This window comes from Diadema antillarum, unplaced genomic scaffold (assembly GCF_040938485.1).
Source record: "Diadema antillarum isolate AM-2024a unplaced genomic scaffold, OU_Dant_1.0 seq00000906_RagTag, whole genome shotgun sequence".
NCBI classification, from domain to species: Eukaryota; Metazoa; Echinodermata; class Echinoidea; order Diadematoida; family Diadematidae; genus Diadema; species Diadema antillarum.
Window position 1 is genome coordinate 531,080 of NW_027271764.1, and position 16,014 is coordinate 547,093.

Genomic DNA, 16,014 nt, shown 5'->3' on the forward strand with positions numbered 1-16,014 from the left:
CAAGGTCAAAGGTCAAAGAAGGCAAACGTCAAAATTCTGTTTAGAAGTTTTGAAGCCCTCACCTAGTGCCATCACATAAAGCAAACGGAATCGAAATCGGGTTAGAAATGGCGAAGGAGTAGCATTTTGTAGCAAAATGTACAATATAGGTCAAAAATCAAGGTCAAAGGTCAAAGAAGGCAAACGTCAAAATTCTGTGTAGAAGTTTTGAAGCCCTTACCTAGTGCCATCACATAAAGCAAACGGAATCGAAATCGGGTTAGAAATGGCGAAGGAGTAGCATTTTGTAGCAAAATGTACAATATAGGTCAAAAATCAAGGTCAAAGGTCAAAGAAGGCAAACGTCAAAATTCTGTGTAGAAGTTTTGAAGCCCTCACCTAGTGCCATCACATAAAGCAAACGGAATCGAAATCGGGTTAGAAATGGCGAAGGAGTAGCATTTTGTAGCAAAATGTACAATATAGGTCAAAAATCAAGGTCAAAGGTCAAAGAAGTCAAAGGTCAAAATTCTGTGTAGAAGTTTTGAAGCCCTCACCTAGTGCCATTATATACAGCAAACGGAATCGAAATCGGGTTAGAAATGGCGAAGGAGTAGCATTTTGTAGCAAAATGTACAATATAGGTCAAAGGTCAAGGTCAAAGGTCACGACTGAAATTCTGTGTAGAAGTTTCAAAGCTCCCATGTAGTGCTATCATATAAAGCAAACAGAATCAAAATTGGCTCATAAATGACAGAGAAGTAGCAAATTGAAGATTTTGATCACACACGGACGCACACACGGACACACGGACGGACGGACGGACACACGGACGGACGGACGGACGGACACACGGACGGACGGACGGACACACGGACGGACGGACGGACGGACACACGGACACACACACGTACGGAGCCCGTTTCATAGTCCCCTGCTCGAACTCGTGCGGCGGGGACAACAAAAACCCAGCATTAGTGCTTTAAAATAGTTATAAGATGTGAGTTAGGGATAGAAATAAGCACTGTAAAAATTTGAATTGGTAAAATCGATGTGAAGTATTGTTAAATATACAAAATACTTCCAGACTAAACCGCCTACAGTTACGGTTTATTGAGAAAAATACAGATATCTCCTAATATTTTAGGCTTTATCGTGAACATTTTATATGATAGGAGGTTTTGTGATACAACAGACCTACACATATGCATCAAATGTCATATCTTGAAAAATTTTTAAATCACTATTCCCAAAGGTAAACAGGACCTTTAAGCCACAAACACAAATCAAAATAAAGACAAATACAAGTCTGAAACAGACATCAGTTTTTGGCTTGGAGATAAATGATGCATGTAAGTATGACACGATGGCCCACTTCAACACTGCAACTCAATTTGATTTCATAGTACATATTCAAAGGAGGGGAAGGGTGGGGGGTCCAGTATAAAGAGTATGAGAAACTGGGTCTAGTCAATACACACACACAAAAAAAGAAAAATTAATGCAAGTCTGAAATGAAACTAAGTTTTGAGCTTGGGGTTAAAAGTGAACATGAGTCACTCATAATGGGCATATACATTTTGCTTCAACACTTCAGTTTAGTTCTCATAATACAGCACACATTGAAAGGGGGGGTCCAATATCTAGGAGGACGTGGATTTAGCCAACACTCAACAAAATTAGATACAAGTCAGAAATGGATATCAGTTTTTGGCATGGGGTAAATGATGCACATATCTTTTTTTCTTTTTTTAATCTCAGTAGTATTATAAATCCTGCATCATTTAGATTGTATTGAAACATGTTTGGTGTGTGTATGTGTGTGTGTGTGTTTGTGTGTGTGTGTGTGGGGGGGGGGGGGGGGGGCTGACAGTCAGAGCAGCCGGAGAACTAAAGGTGCTTTCAAGGCTGGCACAGTTTTGCTTGGGGCCCTAGCTGTATGATTCAAGCATTTAACCCCTCACTGAATTGTTCTGCACATTTCCCTGACAGAATGCATTTATAGACTGGTGCAAGCTGGGCGTAGGTGTTCGCCACCCAACTGGTTGAAACCGGCATTATCCAGTCACAGCATGAGCACATGACGAGGTTTTCCAATATTCAATGACCTAGCTGTGCAAGCTTTGAATCATGAATGCTGATTGAGCACATCATACAGGAATATCATGGGTGGAAAGATACCTAGTGCACTTTTGGGGGCATTAGTGCAAAAAGGGCAAAGAAAGAAGGATATGAAGGATGGCATTATTTTTGCCTTCTTTAATAGAGGACTTATTCATTCAACAATATGAACTCAAAACAATAAATGACAATGAGCAAAAAGATACAAAGGTCTGCAACAATCAATCACAGAACTACACTTGAGAACAAACCAGCTACACAATTTGTGACTGTCCAGCTCAAAACCCTAAAAAAGTCACAATTAGGATTTGATCTCTATAATGGACCAAAATATGTCACTTAGGTTGACAGACTGAATTTTTGAGTATTTCTTTGCAGGGAGAGTAATCTTTCTTCTACCAAAGTACTGTCAAAAAAAAACCCCAACAACAACCCTGGTATATTCTTGACCCACTTGGGCAAAATGAGTGAAAATCACCCTCAACAACTACGGTATATTCCTGACCCATCCGAGCCAAAAATGTGCTAAAATCCCTGCTTTTAACTTGGATGTACGTCCCGGCCATCCCTGGGTACCCAGGGGTTGGGACTAATATTAACAACTGCATGATTTGAAGGTGGAGGTTAGCATGGTGGTGTCGATAACGAAGATTGAGTTTACGGTTCACCATGTGGCAGTCCTAGTCCTGAAAAGGACTGTTGGAAGAGGAGATAGTAGATAAAGTGAAGAGGGAGAGGTAAGAAAAGGGAGAGGTGAGATGGAGAGTAAGCGGGAGTAGAGGTATTCTTTCTTGAAAATGTGTGAAGTCCTGAAGAGGACTGTGAACAAAAGGAGAGGGCAAAGAGGTTCACAGTCATTTTCAGGACTTACCACATGGTGAAACGTAGAGTCTTCGTTAACTAGCTGCATAAATTGCTCATTGCTGGTATCAGTATATTTGTACACATCTCTGAATGCTATGTAGAAAATGCCCCACTGCCCCACTACCATTCATTGTTCCAGTTAAAATGACTCCATGTCACCAACAGCCAAGATAAACATATTTGCAGTCAAGATGAGATAAACTTTAAAGAGAGCCATTAGTAGACACACAAATGCACTTACATACACACACACACACCACACACACACACACACCCCTTCCTGTACGTGTGCCAGACTGGTAACGGACAAACCGGATCAGAGCTTTTATTCATAGTGCTGCTTCAAGCGGGTTCAAAACAAATATCAAAGGTCTGCCGTGGATAAATACTCCAAGCCTACAAGGATTTGCTGAATCAGCGAAATGCGTGCAAACACACACAAACACACATGAACAGAGATAAAAGTGCAAAGAAATGCCCTTCCCTCCTACAGTAATGTCAACTCTGTGAAAGAAGTAGGCCTACAGTTCACTGCACCAACAGTAGCATTTCTTACATCCACCACTACCTACACTACTGCAACCAATACTTATGTAACCCGTTGAGAACAGGTCCTGGGTATACTAGGGCAAGTGTCTATATGGGAATTGCCTTTTGTAGCAAAATCAGTCCATCCTCAACTGGTCAATGATACTACTTTGCATTAAAAATGTCTACAACATAAAATGTTGCCACTGAAACACTACCAACTGAAGGCAAATTTGATGTTCATTGATGAATATTGATTCAATTTGACAAGCGAAACAATTTGCATTCTCTAAGACTGACTAAGATTGATATCTGGTATTGTATTCAATTGCCACAGAAGTGTACAGTATCTTCCGAATTTATAAAATGAAAAGAATGTCCACTAATGTGTAATAAAACAGAGTATGTTCACACATCAATGTCCCCTCCTCTCCATCCCCCTCCCCTCTCAAAATCTGCAGACAATGGCTCGTATTCAGGGAGGTGGTCTAAATTTTGTCCGCGATTAATACAATTTTTTTTTCCGTACAAATTGTGTATCAAAATGTGTGTGACAGATCACGTACACCAAGAGACATCCCATGACAACCCTACAATGATACTTGCGTGCGTAAGGTACTTTTTTTTTCAAGCTTAATTTAGTCAATGGACTAAATGTGGACCATGATTTTGACCTGAATCACCACCTCTGTGAATATACTGTACAAGCGCCATATATTTCGCGAGTCTAAATTTTCGCGAATCGGGACTTCCCGACAATTTCGCGAGTGGTTAAATTCGCGATCGTGGAGTCCTGTACTGAATGGAGAAATGTATATTCGTACGTCACATTCATATTAGCATTAGAGTCAATATTTTCGCGTCTTTAATTTCGCAAATAGCAGCTGACTTGCGAAATTCGCGAAAATAAAAACCTCACGAAATATTTGGCATAACAGTAGCCAAAGCGCCCCCTCCACCCCCCCCCCCCCCCACCAAAAAAAAAAGAAAAAGCCTTTACATGAACATCTTGATACGGTATCAAACAGCTGCTAAAACCATAGGAGGATGTTCTACCAGCCCTTGCAAGCAACAAAACCACATGTACATGCATCAGCCCATGTTTGCACTCAGATACGAAAGGTACATTCGCAAGATCTTTAACTAACAGCTTGGCTTGGAGTTGTAAACTCTGATAATCGGCTGGTAGTTTGGTATCATAAAAATGCACTCAAAAATTGGCTATCTTACAGATTACTCAATGATTAGAGCCACATGACTTCTCGAGGTTTAGACTCTATACAAGAGCCATGTGAACCCCCAACTCACAACTCACCATTATGTGACACTCGTTACAGAACACACTCATGACCATTTGTTATTCATATATCAACACAATACACGCTGAAGTATCAGCATCAAAAGTCTAACATGGCGTCCTTCGGGCATTCAAAAAAGTTAATTCCTCATCTATTTGTGTTTTGAAGGCCACTTGTTTTACATCTTAACAAGGGGGCTTTTCTCCATGAGCTGATGACAAGTGAATCAATAATCCATGGTGGAACACACACACACACACCATTCCTTCAAGTGAGAGGTAAATATCCTTACAATTTACAGAATCAATCAATTGAATTCAGTCATTCCATCATTTTGTATTTATTTATTCATTTATTTATTTATTTTTATTTATTATTTTATTTATTTTTTTTTTTTTGGGGGGGGGGCACAAAAACATATCTCGTACCCTATAGAAGAAACACAGCCACGTACACACATACAGCACAATAATGTAAGATTCATCGATAATTTCAAATGGTTTACAACGAAAACATTCCGGGCATTCTAAATGTTCTTTTGTGTGTGTGTGTGTGTGTGTCATAATGAGGCTACAAGCACGCAAACAATGGCCTCGATGGTGAATATTCCTCCCCCCTCCCAAAAAAAAAGAAGAATATAACAAAGGTCACATTTTTCCTCCTTACTCACAAATTTTACAAAAGCACACACACACACACACACACACACACACACGCACTGTCTGTATTCACCTGCCGTATCATGAACACAAAAGACGACCAAGTGCCTTTGTTCACATGTGCATTCAAACGTGTTATTTGTGCACCTCTTCCACACAATGGATCAATGGCTGCTTATTATGTGTACATATGATAAGAATCAAGAATAGCTGGTGATTTTTTCCCCCACTACGCGACGGTTACCAAATTAAAGGGACAGATGAATGAGCAACCTGAAAACACAACACCTCTGGCTACCTTCAAGTTTAACAGGGGCATACACAAAGAAACAATATAATATTTGACATAGAGGGGATTTGCTGGACAGAGAAGGTTTTATTTGTTAACACAAATATTGTCCTTTTTTAGAATTATTAGGAATATTTGATATCAAAATAGCTGTGATGTGTTCATGAGTGATATATCTGTCACAAAGCAACAACAACAAAAACATTTTTGCCTGGCTGTACCCTTTAATTCTGTGTGTTGGGAAATTGACTTCTGATGCAAATATAGTCGGAACTACAAGTGTAATTGCGCCGGCATAGCCTCCCAAGGTCAAAGTCCATTTACCTGTATGTAACACAGCATTTGTGCTTCAAGAATTGTTTCTCTTGCTGCTATTGAAAAGAGAACTTAAACACTTCTTGAAAGCCCACCTCTAAAGGTATTGTTAATCATTGGGAGCAGTGATTTTAAAAATGTTCAAGTGATCATATTTGATACATCTGATATCTCAAGTAACATCTTACCATAATGGATATTTTGGAATAAAGCCTTAAATATGAGGGATATTACTATTTTTCTCAATAAAGCATAACTGTAGACAGTTTATTCTAAAAGCAATTTTTCATCAGACCTACTGTTCACATTTTGTATATCAAAAGACACTTTGAACACTGATCAAATTAACATCTTTACATTCGTTGTTTCTATCCCTCACTCACATTTTAGAACTATTTTGAAGCACCAAAGCTAGATTTTTGTTTTATCTGCAAATGGTAAATAAATGTGTCAAAGGCAAAGTATTGCATGTGACCATCAATGCATCATTACATCTTGCATTGTACATCTCCACATATCCACAAGTTCTGTCAACGCTTTAAACTTAAACTTAAAGGGACTATACAGTACTGGTTGAGGTGAGGATTCAGCTTGTAACGTTTTGTGAGATATCTAGAAACCACTCTATGAAATGTTAAAGAGCATACAATTCTAATGGGAATCAAAAATTTATTTGAAGAAAATCAGTTTTGAAATGACTGAGATATCGAAAAACAAGCTATACTACTAAAAGTCATGGCCTGTCAATTCTATTAGGATCGCTTTTTTGATATCTCAGCTATTTCAAGGCCAATTTTCATCAAATGAACTTTGAATCCTTTTTGAAATTACATGCTCTTTCATATTTCATAAGAGGTGTCTCATTATCTCACAAAAAAATGTTATAAACCTGAATCCTCACCTCAACCAGAAGGAACAAAACGAAATGAAATAAAAAATCACACACACACGCACGCACACACATACACAAAACAAATGAAACGAACAAAAACAAATAAAAGCAAGTGAATAATTGCTAGGAAAAGGGGCTGTCTTACCTGATGGAGGGCATCTTTCCTCATATTCCTGGAGGCCAGCGGTTGATCGTGTGGGAACACTGTGGAGTAGTTCTTAGCGTAAGCCTCGTGGCTCCTTTCCGTGATCCATTTTTTGTCGTGGACCAGGGACTGAGCAAATCTCCTACAACATAGGACAACAGACACAGCAAAGACATTATCCACTGTGATTTCGCCGCACTCGGATTAAAAGCATAGTCTCAACAGATATGAACCTATGCACTGTATGTCTAACTCCTATAAAATATTTTATTTCTATTTGCCAGAACTGTATTGCCCACACTGCAATAGAGATGGACTGGAAATAGCTTTACTGTGAAAGCTGTCATTTTCACAAGGGTTTGATTTTTGCCGATTTCATGACTCATTGTTGGGCTGTGAATTCAACAAAATGTGAAAATACTGCTATCTGATCTTTGCCCCATTAAATCTTTGGACAGGATTATTGCACTTACAATGGCCTCCGTGTTAAATCATAAAAACGATATCTCGCAAAAAATGTCTGTGTCCTCATTTGTGAAATAATCTTCATACGAAAATATCAGCTCTTACAGCATTTGGAAGATATTTCTAACCTGCAATGTATTATACTTCTTTGTACACTGTGAATAGATTTTTACTGAGGCAATATTTCTATGACACATACGCAAACTACATCGATATCAATAACCTTCACTTATTCCTAAACATCACACTGTGGAAAGTGGCAAACCTGTTGTGTGTAAACTCACCTGATGTCATAACTGTACATATCAAGGTCTGGTCTGCCGTTGACTATCCATTTGGCTAGCTCCCGACCCGACCCTCCCCCGTACATGAGACCGGAGCTGTTGAAACCGCACCCAAGATAAAAGCCCCTGAGCTCTGGGGCCTCCCCCATCAATGGTTTGTGGTCAGGTGTGAACGACTCTGCAGAACAACAACACAAAACACACACATATATGCAACATGGGAGTGTGAACATGCTCACTTACATCATATAGCAATCAAGGTCTTCTTTTTGTGATAATACAATGTACAATGTATTGACAGTATCTCTATCACAGTACTCATTTTGTTATCACCTAATGCACTTCCGCTGCACTGTCAAAATATTGTAGACAACTGAAGAACAGGTATTTCATATCTTTTTATCTAGATATTCTAGATATGAAAAGTTCATATAAACTCAAGCAACATGCATGTATCTTCCAATTATATAAAACCTTAACTAACCAATTATGATATGCAATGTATACACACAGCTCATAGTCATCACACTCCAGTAGTTAGAAATACTATAGATTACAACCACTATTGGGGGGGGGGGGGAAGAGAAAGAAAAAAAATGTATGTATGTCAGTTTCTACCCTCAGCCAATGACTTGAGAGTATGCAATTTAGATCTAAATAACTCTACTTGATAATACAAACGACAACAACATCAACAACAACAACAACAACAACAACAACAACAACAACACATTAAACTAATCAGGCTGAGTAAACAACTCATGGAAAGAGTAAATGTTGCTGACGTGACTGACTGTCATATAACACTTACCTGGCCCACAGACTGTGGATTTGATACCAGTCTCTCCTATGATTGGTAACCGGTGAACATTGCCCTCAATGTGAGCACTGAAAACATCCCAGTCCAGGTCGTACAGTGAGAAGGCAAAGTTTGTCTTCATCTGCAAGTCGGGGAAAGATAGAATGGGTATCATACTCATGTATAAAGGCGGTTGTGGAAGTGATGAAAGAGAAGGAAACAGAGACAGACAGACAGACAGACAGACACACAAGCAGGTATATAGCAGACAAACAGATAAGCACACAGGCAGGTACATAGAGAGACAGGCAGGGATAGACAGAGAGACAGACAGATGGATAGACAAAAGGGTAGACAGGGTAGACAGACAGACAGACAGACAGACAGACAGACAGACAGCCAGAGAGACAGACAGAAAGACAGCCAGACAGACAGACAGATATGGGAAAACGAACAGACAAATGAACCGATGGACGGACAGACAGAAGAACACAAGAGCACACAGATTGACAGACAAAAAGAGATGTGCAAACAGACAGACAGATAGATGAAAAAAAAGACAAGACAGGCAGACAGCTAGAGAGAAAGACAGACAGACAGAGACAGACAAACAGATGAACAAACAGACAGACAGATACAGACAGGTACTGTAAAAGTAGATATTTTTGAATAAGTAATCTTTTGCATTGGCCATGTGAGATGCATTTTGCATGTTTTTAATTCTGCAGGAGCAAGACTTTAATTAGTGGAACATATGGCAAGCAAACATATTTGCCTGCTTTGACAAGATGGGCACCCTTAATGTTGACAAGTGTAGCTTTTACTGTGACTTCACCACACCAGTGAATCAGGTTTTATGTATGATTCTGATTTGTATGTGCTACTACATGTACCAGTACATATGTTTTGATTGATCTCTATTTATGCAAGCTTGTATTGATGTTTTGAGAGAATTTGATTGATGAGTGATAACTTAGAGACATGTTGGATGTGTCTTCTACTGCGTGGAAGATAGTAAGCAAATAATCAACGTTGGTGAAAGATAGCGTACACATTCAGATTGCCAAGGAAGTGATAGTTTGTCTCATTGCCTGAAACTAAAAGTTGATTATTTGCTTTATATTCCACATCTAGGGCCCTAGATATTCCCATTTTATTCCACATCTGAAACCATTTTAGCTGTCTAAGGGTATCCTCAGGGCTTAGGCTACGTAGTTTACTTTAGACATATGCGCGTAGATGACAAAACAACGAATTTGCTCCGCGCACCGCACGTGGCACCAAAATAAAAGTGCGTTGCACTGTGGTTTATCACTTGACCCAGGTCAAATGATAGACCACAGTGCAACGCACTTTTATTTCGCGCGTACTCCAAATTGTAAGTTATATTACGCGTTAGGACTGTGTGGACTAAGAGATCAGCGAAACAAAATGACTATTATCATAGAGTGTAACGAACTTTCTTCTCAGGTAATGTGATGGGCAAAACTACGCTTTATCACATGATCAGCTCTTGACCAATCCTATAGCAAAATTCTTTAGTATGTGGAATATAATTCTGACTAACTCTGAATGAACTGAGAAAAGTGAGTTTACGGGGTACCTCGTCCAGGATGATGGGGTTGGCCTCGTAGCCTCCAATTGACAACGCATCACCCTGGAGCTTCATGTAGATGGAGGCATCGTGGTCCCGGACATTGGGCATGTTCTGGATGCCCTCAATCCTCTCAGTGACGATGTAGGCGTGCTTCATGGGAACCAGGGGTACGGCCACGCCCGCCATGGCACCAATGCCTGGCGCCCACACACCTGTCAATGACACAGCACCAGCAAAAATCTGTCACTGCTTGCTCTACGACTTGTGTTTCCCCATGAGTGTATCAAAACATGTTTTTAAGTCAAATTCATGTTGAAGCTATTTCTTCAGTCCACATAGATTCCACTTAGGTGAGGTTGACTGCTCTTCTAACAATACACTCATAGCAAAACAGCCAATATTAACTTTAAAAGTAGCTCTATATAAAAGCAGGATTAGGAGCACATTCATCACATATCTTACTACAGGCAAGTCAAATGTACCAGGTTTCAACTACAGACAAAAACCTATAGATACGAATGAATCTAAAGCTCAGTACACACCTGTGCAGTTAACGACAACGGGCGTCTTGATGGTGCCTGCGGACGTCTCAACAGCCTTGACCCGCTTGACCCCAAAGTCGTCCTCACCGGTCTGGATTCCTGTCACCTGACAGTTGGTGATGACCTGCATGTATGTTCCACAAAAGTGCACTCACCTCAATCTTTCCAAGTGACAAAGTTAACTGTCGTACTGTGGAGAATACCTCCATCTGATAAAACTTTTGCAGTAATACTGTATGTGGCACAAAAATGGAACTTAACAAAATATTGAAGGCAAAATATATCAAATCTATGATGATATTGAATGCTGCTAGAATTACTGCCTGTTCCCCTGGAGTGGGAAATTTAACTGACTTTTTAAGTTTATGAAATTGAACACAACTCCAGAGCAGTTTAAATATTGCTGTATATTTCTCAACGAAATTTTTCTGTAGAAAAAAAAACAAACCTGACACTAAACTACTACAAGTACTTTCTCTCACATTTTGAGGCATGAATGTCCCCCCCCCCAAAAAAAAAACAACAACAACAACAACAGCAACAACAACAATGTTATACCACAGTCAACCAATTTTACAAATGTTCACTCAAAATGTTCTCAAGCAAATATAGTTTGGTACAAATAAAGAAAAGACTAGGGTACAGACTTTTGCTCCAGCTGCTGTTGCAGACCGCGTGAGAGCGGTGCAGAAGCCAGCAGGGTCGATGGTGCCATCCCCAGGGCTGTAAAGGGTGCCGTAAAGGTCGGACACATTCATCAATGGGTACAGCTTCTTCGTCTCTTCAGGGGAGAGGACGTGGGATTCTACTCCAAATGCCTTACCCAACTATAAAGAAATACACACACATACACACACTCTTAAATAAAAGGGAACATGGGCAGTTACATAAAACTCTGCACTCTATCTGAACAGTATATGGAAACAGCTCTGTATGTAAAACTGAAAAAAAAAAAGACTCTTCAAGCTCATTATTAAAAGTGACACAGAGTGTCTCAAACACTTCAAAATGGCAGGCAGAAAACAGATCTTTAAAACTGAAGATACAGTATGCCAAAACACCAAAGGGTCAATTAATTGACTGTTTATCGAGAAAGTGATATCTCCGTATATTTTAGGCTTTATTGCAAAATTTTTATAAGATAGGATGTTTTGTGATACAGCTGACCTCCAAATATGCATTTTAAAAAGTGATATCTCGAACATTTTTTAAATCACTGCTCCCAATGGTAAACAGTACCTTTAAAAACAGGGTATAGCAAATTCTGGTTATTCAATATTCTGATCAATTATCTGATATTTCTTCCACAATTGTTCCTGAGAAGGATTCTTTATGCAAGTTGACAGAGAACCAACAGATTGGTAATCCACCAGTGTGAAAGCAGTCAAGCGGTACACGTATGCCCTTTCCATGGTCCACTACATGTACTATCAAATAATAAAAAATATCACTTAAGGTGATTAATACCCCCGCCCCGTGACGACAGTCTTACCCAAGGAATGAACTTTCCTTGATCTTCTGCCATTTAAATGCCGTTACCATGGCAACGCAGCTTCCGACACGTCCGAAAAATATGTCTTGCACATCTTCCCACCAAGACTATTGTGTGTGCCACATTTCATAAGCTTTTGTCAAAAACTGAGGAAGTAGTTCAATCCACTAGATCTTTCCTTGATCTTCCACCATTAATATGCCGTTACCATGGCAACGCAGCTTCCGACACGTCCAAAAAATATGTCTTGCACATCTTCCCACCAAGACCAATGTGTGTGCCACATTTCATGAGCTTCAGTCGAATACAGAGGAAGTAGTTCAATCCGCAAGATCTTTCCTTGATCTTCTGCCATTTATATGCCGTTACCATAGCAACGCAGCTTCCGACACGTCCGAAAAATATGTCTTCCACATCTTCCCACCAAGATCAAGGTGTGTGCCACATTTCATAAGCTTTGGTCAAAAAACTGAGGAAGTAGTTAAATCCGCAAGATCTTTCCTTGATCTTCTGCCATTAATATGCCGTTACCATGGCAACGTACTTTCGGGTACGGTCAAAAAATGCGTCTTGCACATCTACAACCAAAGGCACACATCTATACCAAGTTTCATGGAAATTGGGCAAAAACTGAGGAAGTAGTTTGCAACACAAAATTTTCCATCATTTTGGCTCATAATATGTGAGCTGTTACCATGGCAACATACTTTTTGTCACTGTCAAGAAATGTGTCATGCTGACCTATATCCTAAGACAAACATTCAATATGAATTCCATGAAAATTGGAAGAACACTGATGAAGCAGTTTTGCCATGAAGCATTTTGCCCTATATTTTACCAATAACATGCCGTTACCATGGCAACGCACTTTTTGCCATTGCGGAAATATGTGTCTTGCACATTAACATATTCAGATAAACATCTGTACCTAATTTCATAAAAATTGATCAAAAACTGTGGGAGGAGTTCGCGATGCAAGATTTGTACCCATTTTTGCCCATAATATGCCATTACCATGGCAACATACTTTTGGGTACTGTCAAAAAATATGTCTTGCACATCTACAACCCAAGGTACACATCTGTGCCAAGTTTTATGGGAATCGGTTGAAAAATGAGGAAGTAGTTCGCGACGCAAGATTTGCAACGGACCGACCGCCCGACCGCCCGACCGCCCGACCGCCCGCCCGACCGCCCGACCGACCGCCCGACCGACCGCCCGACCGTCCGCTGATTCCTATATACCCCCTTCAAACTTCGTTTGGCGGGGGTATAAAAATATCGTATGAATAGAACGTGCGTTGATGGGCTCACAAACTCTTTTGTTATACACAAAAGAGGCATCTGAACAGGGTCAGCAAAACCAGAAATCTATTGAACTCAACTTTCCCTGACATCTTCATACAAGTTTTATAGCAAAACAAAGTGCACACTACATTGGATAAACGGCAAATAATTCCCCAATAAACACACTTTTCATACAGAAAGAAAACATATCGATACAAAAAACTCGAAATCTTTCTATCAAAGCCATTTTCTGGGCAGCAGAATAAAAACAACATGAATTTAGGCCACCAATGCAGGCACTCTTGTCTACATTTTGGGGACCTGGTATACTGGCTCCTGTAAAGGAACGGGTTAAGCGTGCCATTATTCCCACCTGCCTTCTGAAGGAGGTATTACCAAGTCAAGCACTTACTTTATATGCTAAAACAATGAAAATGTGTGGAATTTGTCTAAGTTACAATCTTTGTATCATTTGAGTACTGTGACATCATATACAGGTACTGTTGTAGCCTTCTTACAATTGTATCTAGTGAAAAATGGCACATGGATTGAACAAGAACTATTAAAATTCAGAACTATCGAGCAGGTTCAACTTCACTGACATGTTCTACTGATGTTCCTGCATTTACTGATTCCACAAGAGCAGTAAAGTCCACTTTAACAAATGCAACCAAACTCATCATGAAAAGAGTGGAATGGATTCATGTTCAATTGAACCAGAAAGGTCAAACCGTCCCCCAAAAGTACAGAAATTCCATGAGGAAATTCTCAATCCCGAGAGAAAGGCATACTCACCGTGCCCATGCGCTTGTATTCATCCAGCCTCTCCTTATTGGACGCTATGAATAATCCCCCATTTTCGATCCAGCCCGGTACCACACCCGTTTCTTCCTCTAGTACGTTGCGGACAAGATGCCGCATGTAATTGAGGAGTTCCATATCTGTATCTGCTGGACGTAGTCTCCATACAAGCCCTACAGCGTGATTAAAGCAACATAAAATGTATGGAAGTATCAAAAATATCAATGTGCTGAGCTATTTGGTTTAGTTCTTCAACATTAAGTGACTGCTGGCATTAAAAAAAAAAAGAATGAAGAAAGGATGAACTGTATAGAGTGTAATTAGGGCCCCACTTGCTGCACTTTATTCAAAATGCAGGGGTTATCTGTAAATACGATCATATTTCTTTTTTTTTTTTGTCTTCATCACTGACTAGTCATTTTCACTTCCCTCGCCAAATTGACCCCTGACCTCTGACCTTTGAGATGGAAGATCTAAAACGGTACCACACAGCATCTCAATGATTTGCCTGCCACAAGTGAAACCCGCAGTTAGATAGAAATGATAAAAACCTTGCATTGTCCTAAAAGTTGTATGAAATTAGGTTTTTGCTGTGACTTCTCACCTTCAAAAGTCTGTCTGGACCTTGTAAACATGATCACATACAGAAAATTTGAGCTCCATCAGATTATCACTGTTGGTGTGTGGATGGACACACCAAAAACAAAGTGCAACCAGGGGGGCATTTCATGAAGCATTTTGTTCGGATATTTTTCTGACAAACTGTTACAAGCTACTGAAATCCTTGCATCTGATTGGCTGAGAGCAAATTTGTCTGACAACTTTGTCGGACAAAATGCTTCATGAAATGCCCCCCAGGACTGTTGCAAGGTAGAGGTGTCAAGCCGTCCTGAAGGCAGGATTTACTCTTACCTGCAGTGTGCCACGTTGTTCCTGCGGTCAACTGATCCTTCTCCAAAAGTACAGCACTCTTCACACCGCACTTCATGAGATGATACAGCGTGCTACAGCCGATAGAGCCCCCACCGATCACCACCACGTCTGCCGACTCCGGGACCGTGGTGGGACCCTCGGAGGCAGTCGCCTTCAGTTGCGTCTCGTACGGGACACCGCTCTCTGCCTTGCCAGTGCAATACCTGGCGCTGGACAGTCCTGTCCAGCGCTGTAAGAGGGAGCGCCTTGCCAGGGAGAGCGTCGCATTTCGCCACATCCTGATTGTTTGTCCAGCTGGTGTTTACACACAACCAAAAAGGAAACCAAAACACAAATACATGTGGGTAATTCTGTGAAGTTGGGGCACAAAGTGTGACATTTTAGCATAACTCAATACTAATTATGCTATACATATATTGTTTATAGGCTTTACATTTGTATTGAGACCATACATTTTCCTGGAAATTTTGTGCCATTCAGACTCAATTTTGATGAAGTTATCAAAAAGATATGTAACGGTGTCCTGTAGCATCGTGACGTGTCCATGTAGCATCGTGATAGTTAAAATCTGGTCCTAAAAGACAAATTAATGCAATTAGCTTGACCAAAATTTGATATAATATGCATAATTACTAGATTAGTCAGATACTGGTAGCTAAATATCTTAACTCTCCTTTCCACAGTTTTACTTTTACAAGAAAATTACACAATGTGTCACTATGCTA

At 40.1% G+C, this 16,014-nt stretch overlaps 1 protein-coding gene across 1 annotated transcript in view; it reads right to left on the reverse strand.

The window, feature by feature from the left end:
- LOC139741154 (sarcosine dehydrogenase, mitochondrial-like) overlaps nucleotides 1–15,576 on the reverse strand; it is a 31,250-nt gene extending 15,674 nt beyond the window's left edge. Inside the window, exons 1-8 of the mRNA XM_071651745.1 lie at nucleotides 15,269–15,576; nucleotides 14,351–14,529; nucleotides 11,425–11,604; nucleotides 10,778–10,901; nucleotides 10,242–10,447; nucleotides 8,651–8,780; nucleotides 7,840–8,017; nucleotides 7,091–7,232 (exon numbers count right to left, since the gene is read on the reverse strand). Coding sequence (XP_071507846.1) covers nucleotides 7,091–7,232; nucleotides 7,840–8,017; nucleotides 8,651–8,780; nucleotides 10,242–10,447; nucleotides 10,778–10,901; nucleotides 11,425–11,604; nucleotides 14,351–14,529; nucleotides 15,269–15,566 — 1,437 coding nt within the window. The 5' untranslated portion in view covers nucleotides 15,567–15,576. The remainder of the gene's footprint in view (nucleotides 1–7,090; nucleotides 7,233–7,839; nucleotides 8,018–8,650; nucleotides 8,781–10,241; nucleotides 10,448–10,777; nucleotides 10,902–11,424; nucleotides 11,605–14,350; nucleotides 14,530–15,268) is intronic.
- Nucleotides 15,577–16,014: the final 438 nt, after the last annotated feature.